This window comes from Mirounga angustirostris, unplaced genomic scaffold, assembly GCF_029215605.1.
Source record: "Mirounga angustirostris isolate CCGP_5_RB_7025 unplaced genomic scaffold, mMirAng1.0.hap1 SCAF_2, whole genome shotgun sequence".
Classification (NCBI taxonomy): domain Eukaryota; kingdom Metazoa; phylum Chordata; class Mammalia; order Carnivora; family Phocidae; genus Mirounga; species Mirounga angustirostris.
In genome coordinates this window covers 84466758-84483020 of record NW_026991710.1, presented here as the reverse complement: position 1 = coordinate 84483020, position 16263 = coordinate 84466758, and the positions used below count along the sequence as shown (strand labels likewise).

General features: G+C 38.1%; 1 protein-coding gene across 7 annotated transcripts in view; it reads left to right on the top strand.

The window, feature by feature from the left end:
• The window catches only part of MANBA (mannosidase beta), a 110711-nt gene that overhangs the window by 33489 nt on the left and 60959 nt on the right, over positions 1-16263 (top strand). For all 7 annotated transcript variants that reach the window (XR_010409485.1, XM_064584877.1, XM_064584878.1 and 4 more), the window contains 2 exons: positions 9426-9601; positions 10543-10653. Coding sequence is in view for 6 of the 7 variants with exons in the window: in XM_064584877.1 (XP_064440947.1) it covers positions 9426-9601; positions 10543-10653 (287 nt within the window). In the remaining variant the exon portion in view is untranslated. The remainder of the gene's footprint in view (positions 1-9425; positions 9602-10542; positions 10654-16263) is intronic.

Genomic DNA, 16263 nt, shown 5'->3' with positions numbered 1-16263 from the left:
TATTCAAGAAATATATTTGTACTCTTCGATGCTCCCATAACTGTTGTCATGCCCTTGTGAGATAGTTTAGGTTACAAAAATGGTATTTTGAAAATGGAGGAACTGTGGCAACATATAATTATGCATTTAGTAGAGGGTCAGACACATCCTTTGTGTTTGTAGATTTCAGCATTCTTTTTCACAGACTCTTTTGTTAAGAGGCTAACATTTTATTTTTACATTCCGCCTCACCCCCCCCAAATGCTTTGTTTCATATTGAATGTATTTGGTATTTGGACTTAGGATTCTGAAAGGCAAAAAGTACCTTTGCTTTTATCATTTTATTTTATTTTTTACATTATGATAAGTGTACTTTCTAATCCCCATCACCTATTTCCCCGGTCCTCCCACCCAGCTCCCCTCTGGTAGCCATCAGTTTGCTCTCTTTCTTGGTTTGTCTCTCTCTCTTTTTCTTCCTTTGCTCATTTGTTTTGTTTCTTAAATTCTACATATGAGTGAAATCATGTGGTATTTGCCTTACTCTGACTGACTTGTTTCGCTTAGCCTAGTACTCTCTAGCTCCATCCACATTGTTGCAAATGGCAAGATTTCATTCTTTTTATGGCTGAGTAATGTTCCACTGTATATTATATACCACCTCTTCTTTATTCATTCATCTATTAATGGACACTTGGGCTGCTTTCATAGTTTGGCTGTTGTCAATAATGCTACTATAAACATTGGGATGCATGTATCCCTTTGAATTTGTGTTTTTGTATATTTTTGAGTAAATGCCCAGTAGTGTGATTCTTGGATCCTAAAAGTATCTTTGCTTTTGGTTTTCCTCAGTGTTTATACACAAATTTTGGTGTGTGCCTGCTAGTATTTTTGTCTTTGAGAGGTGCTTCTGTGAGAAATGCATGCAAAGTGGAGAACACTAGAGTCAGGAAACCTGGGCCCTTGACTTGTCCTTTGGCTCAGGAACTTTTGAGCTAGGTTCTATAGTTGGGGCCTCAGGAACCTCATCTACAAAGTGATGCAGAGATTGCCAAATTTCTTCTGCCTTTAACATTCCATAGTTCTTTTCTTGTGTTTGTAAGTTACAGCAGTCATTACAACCTAGTGAAGGTATAAGTAGAAGAAATTCTACTTACAGAAGAATTCAGTTTTTCTTGAAGCTAGACACATGACTAAATAAAGACATTGATACTTGCGGCTTAATTATAATCAGTTAAAGCAAGGGTTAGGATATAGTTTGAGTCTTTCTGGTAGTTGTGAACACATTTTGAATTCAAGTAACTCGGCCGTCTCTTATTTTTCTACTTCTTTGGCTTTTTACACTTTTCTTTTTCTCTTAGACAACTGACTAAAGCTATTTTTTAAAGACTTTATTTTTAAGTAATCTTTATATGCAACATGGGGCTTGAACTCACAACCCCAAGATCGAGTCACATGCTCTACCAATTGAGCCAGCCAGGCGCCCCAAGCTGTTTTTTCTTTCTTTTTTTTTCTGACCACATCTTGACAAAGAAGTAGTTATGGGAATATAAAAGGAGCAAGCTGGCATATTTTAGAGGATTTTAAAGGTTAATGTATTGGTCACATCTACACAAATTGGAACTGTCTTGAAGATTGTTTGGTTGAAGAAACAGCACACATTATTCTGGTTGTATAGCTGCCTACTCTTTATACAAATTTCCATCCAAGTCAGATTCATGGTGGTTGGTTGGTTGGTTGGTTGGTTGGTTGGTTTTCAAAGAGACCTCACTGAATCAGTTTTGGAAAAACCTGAAAATGAGTCAGTGGCCAGAATCACATTCTCTGCCATTCTCTGGGTTGTCTGCCTGATTGAGGTTATATGGAACAAACTATAGAGCGTGGTCTCTTCTGCAGGGAGCAGGACATCAGCTAGGGCATCCCTGAGTCTTTGGGCTGGCGAAAGCCTCAAGTTGTAGAGAGAGCAGGTCAGCCTTGCCTGTCTACCCTGTTTTGATAGAATTCCTGTGTTGTTTGGGCTCAGAGTTGATTAGTCAGAGTGAGGAGAGGATGTAAAATTTGGTGTAATTGGGAAGGAGACCTGGGAAGGGATTTTGAGTCATTTAATAATTTTTCTTCTTAGCTATCCCCATCCCCAGTACTTTATCCATTTTTGGAATTATTTGCATTCAACTGCAGGAGAGCTGGGCGTGATAGGCATTTGTTATTTTTTTGGTCTCCATTTTTTATTTTTATTTGTTTTATTTTATTTTATTTTTTATTGGAGTGTAGTTGACACACAATGTTATATTAGTTTCAGGTGATTCAACAAGTCTACCACACTATTACAATACCATTGCCTGTATTTCCAATGCTGTGTCTTTTCTCCTGTGACTTATTCATTTTATAATAGGAAGCCTGTATCTCCCACTCTCCTTTATCCATTTTGCCCACCACCTCTCCACACCCCCCAATCCTCTGCCCTTCTGGCAACCATCAGTTTGTTCTCTGTATTTATGTATCTGTTTTTGTCTTTTGCTTGTTTTGTTTTTTAGATTCCACATGTAAATGAAGTCATACAGTATTTGTTTTTCTTTGTCTGACTTACTTCACGTAGCATAAAAACCTCCAGATCCAGGGGCACCTGGGTGGCTCAGTCGGTTAAGCGTCTGACTTTTGGTTTCGGCTCAGGTCATGATCTTGGGGCAGAACCCTGCAGCATGGGGCTCCCCACTCGGCAGGGAGTCTGTTTCTCCCTCTACCCCTCCCCCAGCTTGTACACTCTCTCTCTCTAATAAATAAACAAATAAATCTTAAAAAAAAAACCAACCAAACCTCTAGGTCCATTCTTTTTTGTGCCTGAGTAGAATTCCATTATACACACATACACACCATATCCTCTTTATCCACTTATCCATCAGTGGACACTTAGGTTGCTTCCTTATCTTGGCTGTTGTAAATAATGCTCCAGTAAACATAGGGATGCATATATCTTTTCAAATTAGTGTTTTTATTTTCTTTGGGTAGATACCCAGTAGTTGAATTACTGGATCATATGGTATTATTATTTTTGATTGTTTGAGGAACCTCCATATGGTTTTCCACAGTGACTTCACCAATTTACATTCCCATCAACAGTGCACAAGGGTTCCTTTTTCTCTGCATCCTCGCCAGCACTTGTTATTTCTTGTCTTTTTGATTCTAGCTATTCTGACTGATGTGAGGTGATATCTCATTGTGGTTTTGGTTTGCATTTCCCTGATGGTTAGTGATGTTGAGCATCTTTTCATGTGTCTGTTGACCAACTGTATGTCTTTTTTGGAAAAATGTCTGTTCAGATCCTCTGCCTATTTTTTAATTGGATTATTTGTCTTTTTGGTGTTGAGTTGTATATGTTCTTTGTGTATTTTGGATATTAACCCCTTATAGAGTATATCATTTGTGAATATCTTCCTGAATTCAGTAGCCTTTTATTTAAAAAGATATTATTTATTTCTTTATTTGAGAGAGAGAGATAGCAAGAGAGAGCATGAGAGGGGAGAGGGAGAAGCAGGCCTCCCGCCGAGCAGGGAGCCCGATTTGGGGCTCCGATCCCAGGACCCTGAGATCCTGACCTGAGCTGAAGGCAGATGCTTAACTGACTGAGCCACTCGTGTTCCTGAATTCATAGCTTGCCTTTTTATTTTGTTGATGGGTTTTTTTTTTTGCTACACAAAAGCTTTTTAGTTTGATATAGTTCTACTTATTTATTTTTGCTTTTGTTTCCCTTGCCTTAAGAGACATATCTAGAAAAATGTTGCTTAGGCTGATGTCAGAGAAATTACTCCCTATGTTTTCTTGTAGGAGTTTTATAGTTTCATGTCTCACATTTAGGCCTTTAGTGCATTTTGAGTTCATTTTTGAGTATAGTGTAAGAAAGTGGTCCAGTTTCATTCTTTTGCGTGTAGCTGTCCAATTTTCCTAGCAGAATTTATTGAAAAGACTGTCTTTTCCCCATTGTATAGTCTTGCCTCCTTTGTCACAAATTGATTGACCATATAATCATGGGTTTATTTCTGGAGTCTTTTTTTCTGTTCCATTGATCTATGTGTGTATTTTTGTGCCAGTGTCATATTGCTTTGTAGTATATCTTGAAATCTGGAATTGTGATACTTCCAGCTTTGTTCTTTCTCAAGATTGCTTTGACTATTCATGGTAGGAGTGATGGGTATTCTTTAGGAAAGGGTAATTTGTCAATGCTAGGGGAGGTATGACAGGAAGCTGTATTCTAGAAATGGGTCTTCATTTATAAGCGGGAGCTCTCCTTAACTAAAAACAGGATTATATGTTTAAAAAGTAACAAGTAAAAAGAAGTGACCAGTTAATACCAGGAAAATTATTGATGACTTAAAACTCTACATGTGCTTTTAGAGACTAAATTACTTAAATTCTCCATGGCTTCTGGAAGGAAGGGTTGCATTCCATTTGGAAGTAGAGGAGAGGGCTAAATATGTCAGTATAGTGTCTCTGCTGATGACACGATAGACTTACAAGTGTTCATATTGGGTTTTTGAATTCTGCAGCCTTAGTTTTTTTACTTAGCAGCACCCAAGGAAGTTAGCTGGATGAGCCCCAGAGGACTGCTGACTTACTTTAGAACTTTCCCTGTTAGAAGCAGTAGAAACTGCCAGTAAGCTTTGGGAACTGCAATATTTGTCTTCCTGCCAGAGGCTCTTACAAGCGCTGATTTTCCACCAAACAGGAAGTGATAGGAAACATCCAAGGGGTCAGCTTGAACTTGGTTGGTTATTAGTAGAGCAGAACTAAAATCTTTCTGAAGAAATTAAAGAAAGGGGGATTTCAGTTCCCTGTGAAGACTTTATAGTAGTCAAGGCTAGCAAAAAGGGAAGGCTATTTTGTGAGGCAGAGGGTTTTCTCCTTATAGATATTAGAGAGATTAGAATAGCCTTTTTGGGTAGGGATCAATAAACATTTTCTGTTAAGGGTCAGATAGTAAACGTTTTAGGCTTTTTGGGCCATGTGGCCTTTATTGTAACTATTGTGCTCAGCCATTGTAGCACAGAGGCAACCAAAGACAGCGTGTACTCAAATGAGCATGGTTGTTGTAGCCTGACTTAGCAAAATACCACAGGCTGGGTGACTTCAACACTAGGTACTGATTTATTTTATTTTTTTTCAAAGATTTTATTTATTTGACAGAGAGAGAGACAGTGAGGGAGTGGAAGAGGGAGAAGCAGGCTTCCCACTGAGCAGGGAGCCCGATGTGGGGCTTGATCCCAGGATCCTGATCATGAGCTGAGCCGAAGGCAGACACTTAACTGACTGAGCCACCCAGATGCCCCCAGACATTGATTTCTTACAGTTCTGGAAACTGGGAAGGCTCAGATCAAGGTGCTCACTGATGAGTTTGTAGTGAGGACTCTCTTCCTGGCTTGCAGATAGCTGCGTTTCTTGCTGTGTCCTCACATGATTGGGGTGGTGGGGAGAAAGAAAGAAAAACAGACAGAGAGGCAGACAGAAAGAAAGAGATAAAGGGAGGGAGGGAAAAAAGGAGGTAGACCTCTTCCTCTGATAAGACCACAGACCTATCAGATTAGGGCCTCACCCTTATGACCTCACTTAACTTAATTACCTCCTAAAGATTTACCTCCAGATACAATCATACTGGGGAGTTAGGGCTTCCACGTAAGAATTTCGGAGAGGTGGGGGGACACAATTCAGTCCATAGCAGCTGTGTTCCAATAAAGTTTTATTTATAAAAAGAGGAGGTAGGTCAGATTTGGCCCAAACACCGGTTGTTTATCAGCCATGGTCTAGAGGGAATTAAACACTTACCAGAAAGTACACTGGGGGATCTGTCAACATCTAGTTCAAAAGTTTTATGACTCTGTGCTGTTGTGGCTAAAGACTGAGCCAAAAGATATATCTGATGTCTGTCATCACTTGATATCATTAAAATAAATGACCCCCTATATAATTAAATCCCTCCCTGCTGTAAAAATTCTGAGCACCAGTAAGACATGGTTTAGGGGGAAATTATTTGGTTACAATTGGCATAACTTAGAGGTTAAGTGTACAGTCTCTAGTTTCAGACTGTCTTGGTTCATGTCCAAGTTCTGCAACTTACTAGCTCTGTGCCCTTGGGCAATTTACGTAACTCCTCTGTATTTCAGTTTTCTTATCTAAACGGTGATGATAATAAAATTTACCTTATAGAAATGTTGTGATGCTTAAATAAGTTAATACATGTTGAGAGCATAAAACAGTGCCTAGCTCACAGCAAGTTCTTGGTAAATGTTATCTATTATTATTTTTTGAAATAAGAGATAGTAAGGGAAGCCAGAGGGAATATGTGATAGGGAGCTAAATGTCATGTAGCTGTCAAAGATTTGGGGATATTTTAGAAAATAAATACCTTTGGATCAGATTGTAGTGTGTGCTTCTGTTTAAAAACAATAAAAACGCTGTAAAGGGAAAATTGAGAGACTTAGTATATACTTGGTAGGAAGAAAGTATCTTTAACAAACAAGTGTGGTTGTCTTGATATACTTTACTATATCTTAGAAAAACTTGGAGGCTATGGGCGGGTAAACTCCAGAATTGGCTGGATCGGAGCAAATTAATTCAAGGCTCATTGACTAGTGTTCCTAAGAATGGATCATTTAAGGGGCACCTGGGTGGCTCAGTCAGTTAAGCGTCTGCCTTTGGCTCAGGTCATGATCTCAGGGTCTGGGATTGAGCTCCGTGTCCAGCTCCCTGCTTAGCAGGGCATCCGCTTCTCCCTTTGCCCCTTCCCCCGCCCCCCCCCCCCAACTTGTGCACTTTCTCTCAAATAAATAAATAAAATCTTAAAAAAAAGAATGGATCATTTAAAAAATAAAATAGTTCTTAAGTTCAGGATTAGTTTTACTTCCGTGTGCATCCAGTCCATCTCTACTTTTGGTTGATGTGGGATACAGATGATGAGACATGCTATGATCATCTTTACAGTAAGCCTGATTGTGGCTCTACATTTGTAAGGAATGCCAGTTATAAAGTCTTCGCTCATTGATCAGCATACATACTTTTCCTTCATTTGCAGCAGAGCCATGGTTATTAGTCCCCTCCTTATTTGTAGGAAAAGGGTCTCTAAGATATTTGTCATCTGATAACCTTCTCCCATCTCTTTTTCACAGAGCAGGAAATTCCTGTTTCTTGCCATAGAGCATACAAACTAAGTGTATCTGCACTAGTCACTGTCCTTTCTGTGGCAGTCAGGAATGAGAACTTTTGTTAGTGGCTCTCATATCCTGCCTATGCAACCTTTTTCGGTACTCCATCCCTGGTTTCTCCTGGGTAACTTAAAAAATATGAGTCAGCTTTTCCACTCTGCTCTTGCCCAAAGCCTCCTTTGGCATACTGTCTTATTTTAAAACCAAAACCAAACACAGATTCTATTCTGGAGACTAAACGATGTAAGTTTAGTGGATGATGGAGGAAGGGGTTATCTTGCACATAATATAAAACACTACTTCAGAACCCTCTTGAAACATTCTACCCCATTCACAAACTCCACTCCCGAAGTGTTATTCCTTAGGCAGCTGTCTCATCTTTCTTTTCTCCCTGTGGCCTCCCTCTTCAGTCTTGCTCCCTTTTCTTTTTCTTTTCTTCCTCTCCATTCCTAAATGTTCCAAGTGGCACCTTCTGTCCCTTTTGCACAGATAGAAATTTCATGTCTCTCTGCTTCTTCTGTTTTTACCCTGCTATGTCATTGTGAGGGAGCCCTTTGTAATTTTTTTAAACGCAGATCTAATCGTGTTTTCCTTTTTTTTTTTTTTTTTTAAATTATTTGAAAAAGAGAGATAGTGAGAGCATGAGAAGGGGGAGGGTCAGAGGGAGAAGAAGACTCCCTGCTAAGTGGAGAGCCCGATATGGGGCTAGATCCTGGGACTCTGGGATTAGGATCGGAGCCAAAGGTAGAGGCTTAACTGACTGAGCCACCCAGGTGCCCCATGTTTTCCTTTTTGAGAAAGAATCTCCAGCGGCTCCTCATTGATCTAGGGTAATGTTGCCAAACTCCTCACACGAGTCAGGATGAGCTGGACCCTGCTTACTTCCTCTGTCACTCTGATGTCCCTTACCAGTTTCATTATTGCTCAAGTTTTTGTTAAAAGCATTGCTCTCCTCACTCATGGGCTCTTCACCCTTGGTTTTCATTGTGCCTAGAAAACTTCTCATCTGCCTCTGAACTTAGCTAAAGCATCCTTCTGGGCTCAGCTAGATACTGTTTATTCTTAAGGGCCTTCCCTCACCCCTGTGAGTTAAGTGACCTTCCTTCCTATGAATGTTTTCTCAGAACAACCTCATATTTCTCCCATCCTCGTATTATGTCACTTTTGTATTTGGCTATATCCCATTAGCCTCTTAACTCATGCGGTCAGGGGCTATGTTTATCCTGGTCACCACGTAATTCCCATCACTTAGCAAAGTACATGGCACATAGAATGTTCTCCGTAAATATTTCTTGGTTAAATAATCTACATTTAAAATAACAGTTGACCATTGAACAACATGAGGATTAGGGGCACTAACTCCCTGTGCAATTGAAAATTCACATATAACTTTTTTTTGAAGTTATCTCTACACCCACATGGAGTGTGAACTTACAACCCCAAGATCAAGAGTTGCAAGCTCTACCAACTGAGCCAGCCAGGCACTCCATTGACTCCCCCAAAACTTCACTACGAATAGCCTGCTGTTGACCAGGAGCCTTACAAATAACACATAGAGTCGACTAACACATATTTTGTATATGTATTATATACTGTACCCTTACAATAATTTTTTGGTATCTAAGCTATGTAGTTCAACTGTGAGTTTTTTCAATTCTCACAAATCTCCGAAAAAATTTCCAATATATTTTTTGAAAAAAATCATGTAAGTGGACCCATGCAGTTCAAACCCACATTGTTCAAGGGTCAGCTGTATATCTCTGTTTTTTCACATTTGATTAATTCTACTACATCTAAGTTATATCTTATTATATGGCTTTAAACTGTGTATTTTTATTTTGCTTTATAAAAAGGAATGAGCATGTATCAATCTTAGTTATATTTTCATTTGTGATATTCTATTCATGCCCTATATATAAAGTTTTATGACTTATGATTGTAACATTTTTAGAGTAGAAGTATATATAAAATATATGCTTTTGGTTTTTCTTCTTCAGAATGAATGATTTAAAAAAACACAAGAAAACAAAATGAAAGATTAAACTCTAAAGATTAAATGAGAATTTCCACTGGACTTTTTCTCATGACAGGATCAGTGGAGTGCTTATTAGTTTAGAAGCTGCTTCAGTGTTTTCTTCAATGAATCCTAAAGAGTGCAGCAATAATGCTTAGCATATTTCATATATATATATATATATATATATATATATATATATATATATATATGTTTCTTTTCTTTTTTTTTTCTCTATGCCTTAGATAACCATACGCAGGGGTGGAATCTTGAAATAGAGTCTTCTTTTGATGTTGTCAGCTCAAAGCCAATTTCTGGTCAAGTGATCGTAGCCATCCCTAAACTGCAGACACAGCAGACATACAGCATTGAACTTCAACCTGGGGAAAGGATTGTTGAGCTATTTGTGAAAATTAATAAGGTGAATGATGGTACTTCCTCAGAACCACTAGATGAAAAGCAATACTATTCAAAAGAAATGGCTAGAAAAAAGGGGCTGAGAATGAAAGAGAAATGTACTTTTCCATTTTCTCCTTCACTTTTAACCTCTCATATATTTTGTGTGTGTTACGAACTAAGGAACAATATTTCCAAATTTTAAGATTAAGAAAATGGAGAACATATGATTTGGCATCCTTTTCTCTCAAGAAGTCAGGTGTGTTGTATCTTAATTTTTCTGCACTCTTTGCAGTATCCCAAATCCAAAATACATTCTAAGCATTACATTTAAATACAGTGATTATTTCTGTATAATTCTGTATAATTTCTGATTATTTCTGATTTCAGTGATTATTAAATACAGTAAATTATTTTGAATATTGGTGCTTATTTTACATGCAGAATTCTAATTCCAAACTCCTGATCTTTCATGGTTAGAAGTGGGCTGGATTTTCCCTTTTCTTTTTCCTTTTTTTATTCCTCTAATTGATCATTGTGAGCTGAACAGGATGGAGTAAAGCAATGTTGTGACTATTTGGATAAAGTGAGAATTTTAGATTAAAAGTGAGAAACAATTTCTAGTTCTGGGCTTGGAAAAAGAGTCAACCTCAAAGTCCAATTCTAACTGTTAAGAATACAGAATGAATGTAAGCTTCAGTGTTAGAAATGGAAATAATTGTTTTTCTGAAAACCCATGTTATTCTGTTCTTTCCTTCCCCTTTTGGTATATTAATCCATGCTAAAACATCTAGCATGTTGATTTTTAAGTATTATGTATGGATTGGTATAATTTGGCCTAATATAGAACCTAGAATTTCTGTGATTGACTCTATGAGACATTGATATAACGCTCTTAATCACTATAATATTTTGCTGAAAATATGCCACAAATTACATAGAATGACTTACATTGTTTCTTCAAAGAATGTTACCGTAGAAACTTGGTGGCCTCATGGACATGGAAACCAGACTGGATACAACATGACAATTCTTTTTAAACTGGATGGAGGCTTAAATATTGAAAAATCAGCTAAGGTAAGCAAATACTTTAAAATATTTTGTGAAGAAAAAGTATGTTTCTTGTTAAAATAGCAAAACAGATCTTTGTAGGAAAAGAAGAAAGCAGCAAAACTCCTGTAATCTCATCACATAGAGACAGTCATTAGTAACAGTTACATGCATTCCAAAGCTTCTGTGTGTGTGTATGTGTGTGTATTTATATTTACAAATGGATCAGGCTTTACATATTATTTTATTTATAAATATTCTCCTACTGTGTTTTTACATTTTACGTTATATCAAAGTAGTACATATGTATAATTTTAAAGCTCAGATATTACCAGAAGGTAATAGGGTACCTTGCCCAATGCTTCCTATTCCTATTTTCTATTCCTTAGAATCAATCATTTTTAACTTTTACTTATTTCTTCTGTTTATCTTCACCTTCCCAAATAACCTGCTTCTACTGGCGTTTTCTAATTTTTCAGTATGATGTATTATCTATTGACTTCAAACCTAGAGGATGAGGATATAGCTGTCTTACATGATTTTCTCTGTTGACCCCTGCTTGGCCCCCAATGTACACATTTTACCTCCCTCTGCCCTCCCAGTGTTGTCCTGTGGCCATTTTTGTTAACTTAGTATTCGATGTTTACATTATTATATTATGAATATACTGTTCAAAGCTGAATTGCATGGTGTCCTAAAATCATATTTCCAAGATCACCCATGGGAGCAGCTGTGCGTTAGTCAAGGTGGTGCACGCGAGAATGGGCCGCTGAGGAACATCTCAGCATGCGTCTGCAGTGGGAACTTTGAAGAGTATTTATGTCCATTTGTCCATTAGCCTGGGATGGTAGAGATTGGATCAGAGGATCTCTTGTGCCTCCCCACGATTCTGATTGCCCAAAAGAGGAAACCAGAATGCAATAAAAATTTGAGCTCTCTGCAAGTTTCAGGAATCAGTGTTTGCCTTTGAAATTTAGATTAAAGTATAGATTAATTTCACGTTTTGTAAGTGAGAAATAATACCTAATTGACCTGTGTTTCCAGGGTGGTTCTTACAGGGAATTCAATACTTGTCAGCCCTAAATTTCTTCATGTTTTCAATGGTTTCAGACTTGCCAGTGGTTCAGCAAGCAAGGAATTTGACTGCTACTTGCCATCCTTATCTGTCTTGGCAGGGGTCTCTTAGTCTTATCTCTTTAGTGGGAAAGTGTCAGATTGGGATTTCTTTTCTTCTTTTTTTAAACGGAAGTATCGTTGACACACAATGTTACATTAGTTTCAGGTGTGCAGTATAGTATTCGGATAACTCTGTATAATATGCGATGCTCACAAGTGGAGTTACTGTCCATCACCATGTGACACCATTACAATACCATTGACTATATTCCCTGTGCTGTGCTTTTATGTCGGTGACTTATTCATTCCATAACCAGAAGCCTGTACCTCCCCCTCCCCTTCACCCATTTTACACGTCCTCGGACCCCCTCCCATCTGGCAACCATCAATTTGTTGAAATAGAAATGGGATCTGTTTCTGCTCTTGTATGTTTATTTGTTTGTTTTGGTTTTTAGATTCCACATGTCAGTGAAATCCTATGGTATTGGTCGTTCTCTGTCTGACTTAGTTCACTTAATGTAATACCCTCTAGGTCCATCCATGTTGTCAGATTAGAATTTCTTTTTATTTTCTGTTTATTGTGAAGTATACAGAAAAATACATAGAACATATGTGAAATGCTTAGCGAATGATTAGAAAAAGAACGTTTATGTAACAGTTATCCTGATCAAGAAATAGAGCATTGCTAGCCCCTCTGAAACTCCCCTTGCCTTTTGTGAGCCTCCCCAATCACTGCGCCTTCCTCCTTCCCAAAGATCCACTATCCTGCCTTGTAACACTATAGTGTAGTTCGCCTGTCTTTAACCTTTATGTACGGGGAACCACGTGGTACGTATTCTTCTGTGTCTGGTTAACTTGGCTCAACATTATATTTGTGACATTTAGATATGTGGTCTGTAGTTTGTAGTTTATTTATATATATAAATAAACATATAGCTGTATTTTGTTTATTTATATTACTGTGTGATATTTCAATGTATGATACATTCTGCTGTTGAAACTTAGGTAGTTTCCAGTTTTGGCCATTCTGACTAACACTACTATGAACATTATTGATGATCAGTCAGAGCACAGCATTTCTGCTGGGACTGGAATCACTGGATCACAGGGCACGCGTAGGTCAGCTTTGAGAGAGCGTACTAAACTGCCTTCCAGAGTGCTTATATTTCACTTCTACTCCACATGCTCACATGCCCCCCAGTACTAGCTGTTGTGTCAGGACTTTTGTTCTCGTCACAGGCACCTCCTTGTCTCACCTCAATTGCTCTCCTATCCTGATGGTTCTGTTGTTATCTTGGGCTTGCTCTATGTATAACTGTTCCTATTTTTAAACTACCTTATTGAAATCCATCTTGCTTCAGTTTTATATCTTTCATGCCTCTCTTCCATTGAGATTAGACATATACTTTTTTTTAAAAGATTTTATTTATTAGAGAGAGAAAGAGCATACACAAGTGGCGGGGTGGGTGGAGGGGGGAGGGAGCAGGCAGAGGGAGAAGCAAGGACTCGATCCCAGGACCCTGGGATCATGACCTGAGCCGAAGGCAGATGTTTAACCAACTGAGCCACCCAGGTGTCCTAGACATCTGCATTTTTATTTTTTGTTTTACTGAGTATGTCTCATGACAGCAGCAGAGTTAACTCAGACAAAAGGCCTTGGGGAAGTTACAAATTTTGGATACAGCCCATGCAGCAGAGATGTACTGGGTCTAGTAGGAGGAGAAAGGGCTGACTACATTTCCTTGTGAACAGGGAAGAATATCTTGATGACTGAAAATTTTTTTTATTGTTGAAAGAAATAACTTTGAGGCATATACTGTAAGTTGAAGGGAGGTCATATGAAGAAAATGTAGGAAATTTTTAAAATAAATTAAAAAACCAAAAGATAGGCATTGGGATATTATAAATTCTGTCCCAAAAGTCATTTCATGGGGACCCTAGAATGCAAGTCTGGTAGATTCAGCTTTCTTTTAACAAAGGAAGTTTTGTGTATAAGTGTAGTGGGAGAGGCTACTCTGGGTAAATGGGATAAAAAAATCTTCCTAATCACTGTTTTGCCATCTTATGCCCAGGTTAATTGAATATTTTTATCCTACTAATTGATTATACTGAATTCCTACCTAATATGTGTCAAAGACATAATAAGTATGTTTGAAGGACTATTATAGTTTACCTTTCTAGAAAAATAGGAAATCAATTAGTTGATATTTCTCTTTAGCACCACTTATTTTGTAAGACTCTCCCATGTATTCCCTATGTAAGGTAAATCTTGCTAAAAGCAACAGAAGGTAGTTGTTTGTATTTGACTTAGCATCAAGATTCTCCAATTAAATTATTGTAGGGAAATAGATAAAATAATGTAATAGTATGTAATCCACGATTAGAAATTATATTGCACAGTTCCTAAGCCAGAAGAGGTAAAAAATTGCCCCTAGCTGTTATAATTAGAACAATAATGGAGATTTATTCCTCTTTTTTCTTTTTTCAAATTTTGCTTTGTTCTTTGTTTCTTTTAAGTTCCTAGTTTCATCTTTGCAGTATCTACAGAGCAGAAAGAGAGCACAATGCCAGTGAAATTTTTTTCTTTTTCTTTCTAAGTGCTGCTCTTTAAAGACCTTAAAAGTACATAGCCAAAAAATACGGAATTCAGAATAATCAGGGTGTATTTCTGACCACTCTGTACTTCTGATCAATACTGAGAGTTCACAGAGATTGTGAAGTATGTCTCCCTCTGTGTGTCCCAGGTTTCCTAGGGCAAAAACATTTGAGTTTCTGAGTGACATGAATTTTGAGGAACACTGTGCATCTTAGTAAATTTCCCCTTTGTCTTTTTTTTTTTAAAGATTTAATTTATTTATTTGAGAGAAAGAGAGAGAGTGTGCACAAACAGGGGAGAGGTAGAGGGAGAGGGAGAAACAGACTCCCCGCTGAACAGGGAGCTCCACTCAGGGCTTGATCCCAGGACCCCGAGACCATGACCTGAGCTGAAGGCAGCCACTTAATGGACTGAGCCACCCAGGTGCCCCACCCCCTTTTGTCTTTCTGTCAGATTTTAATTAAACATTTCCAAAATGGCTGTGGGTAGTGGCTTACCCAGGCTGGGCCATGGGAGCAGTTAGCCCTGGGTACAGGCAGTAAGTGGGTGCATTATGTGTATGTTACAGGTTGGTCTGCATATTATTAGTAGTATGTCTGGCAATTCTATACAATGTCAGTGATTAAATACTCCTCCTTGCAAAATCTTTTGTTGGTCTAAGTTTTATCCATCTGTGAGATTATTCTTGAGTTTTAGTAACATACGTAGGCTTCAATTTAGCACATTTTAATTATTAACTCTTTAATAAATGTTATATTCTACCTGGAAGTAAATTTGGAGAACTCTTAGTTATATAGTTAGTTGTCCCCAGGATCATGGAGACTCAGCTGCATATAGTCATTTTGAAAGCAAGTTTATAAAGGTTTAAAATACTTTAAACTTGTTTTGGAATAGTTTATGTCCCCGGTCTCTGTCTTATTACATATTCTTGTATTTAAAAGTAGATTAGAAACAACAATAGCAGAGTGATTATAAAAAAGCAAAAACTTAACATGAGCTACTTCAGCGTGACCTCTTGGAATTTTTATTTTTATTCTTAAAATTTTAAATAGAAATAATTGATAAGCTAAACTTCATTAAAATTAAAAACACCCAGGTTGCGGGCACCCAGATGACTCAGTTGGTTCGGCATCCAACTCTTGATTTTGGCTTCAGTCATGATTTCAGGGTCGTGATATTGAGCCCCATGTCAGTCTTCACACTCCGAGGAAGTCTGCTTGGGGTTCTCTCTCTACCTCTCCTTAAGCCCCTCCCCCTACTTGCACTTGTGCTCTCTCTTTCTCTCTCAAATAGATAAATCAATCTTTAAAAAAAATTAAAAACTTCTGCTCCGCCAAAGACAATGTCAAGAGAATGAGAAAACCAGTCACAGATGGGAGAAATGTTTGCAAAAGACATCTTGTTAAACAAAATACATGAAGAACCATTAAAACTCAGCAATAAGAACATAACCCAATTAAAAAATGGGCCAAAAACCATAACAGAAACTTGAAGAGATACAGATGGCAAATAAGCATATGAAAAGATATTCCACATCACATGTCATTAGGAAAATGCAAATTAGAACAAGATGGCACTACACACCTATTAGAATGGCCAAAAGATGGGGCACTTGGGTGGCTCAGGTCATGATCCTGGGGTTCTGGGATGGAGACCCGAGTTGGGCACCCTTCTCTGTGGGGGGTCTCCTTCTCCCTCTCCCTCTGACCCTTCCCCCTGCTCATGATCTTGCTCGCTCGCTCGCTCTGTCAAATGAATAAATAAAAAACAAACAACAACAAAAAAGAGTGGCCAAAAAGGACAATTCCAAATGCTGGTGAGTATATGAAGCAGCAGGATCTCTTCCTTCATTGCTGGTGGGAATGCAGAATGGTACAGTCAGTCACTTTGGAAGACAGTCTGGTGTTTCTTACAAAACTAAACAT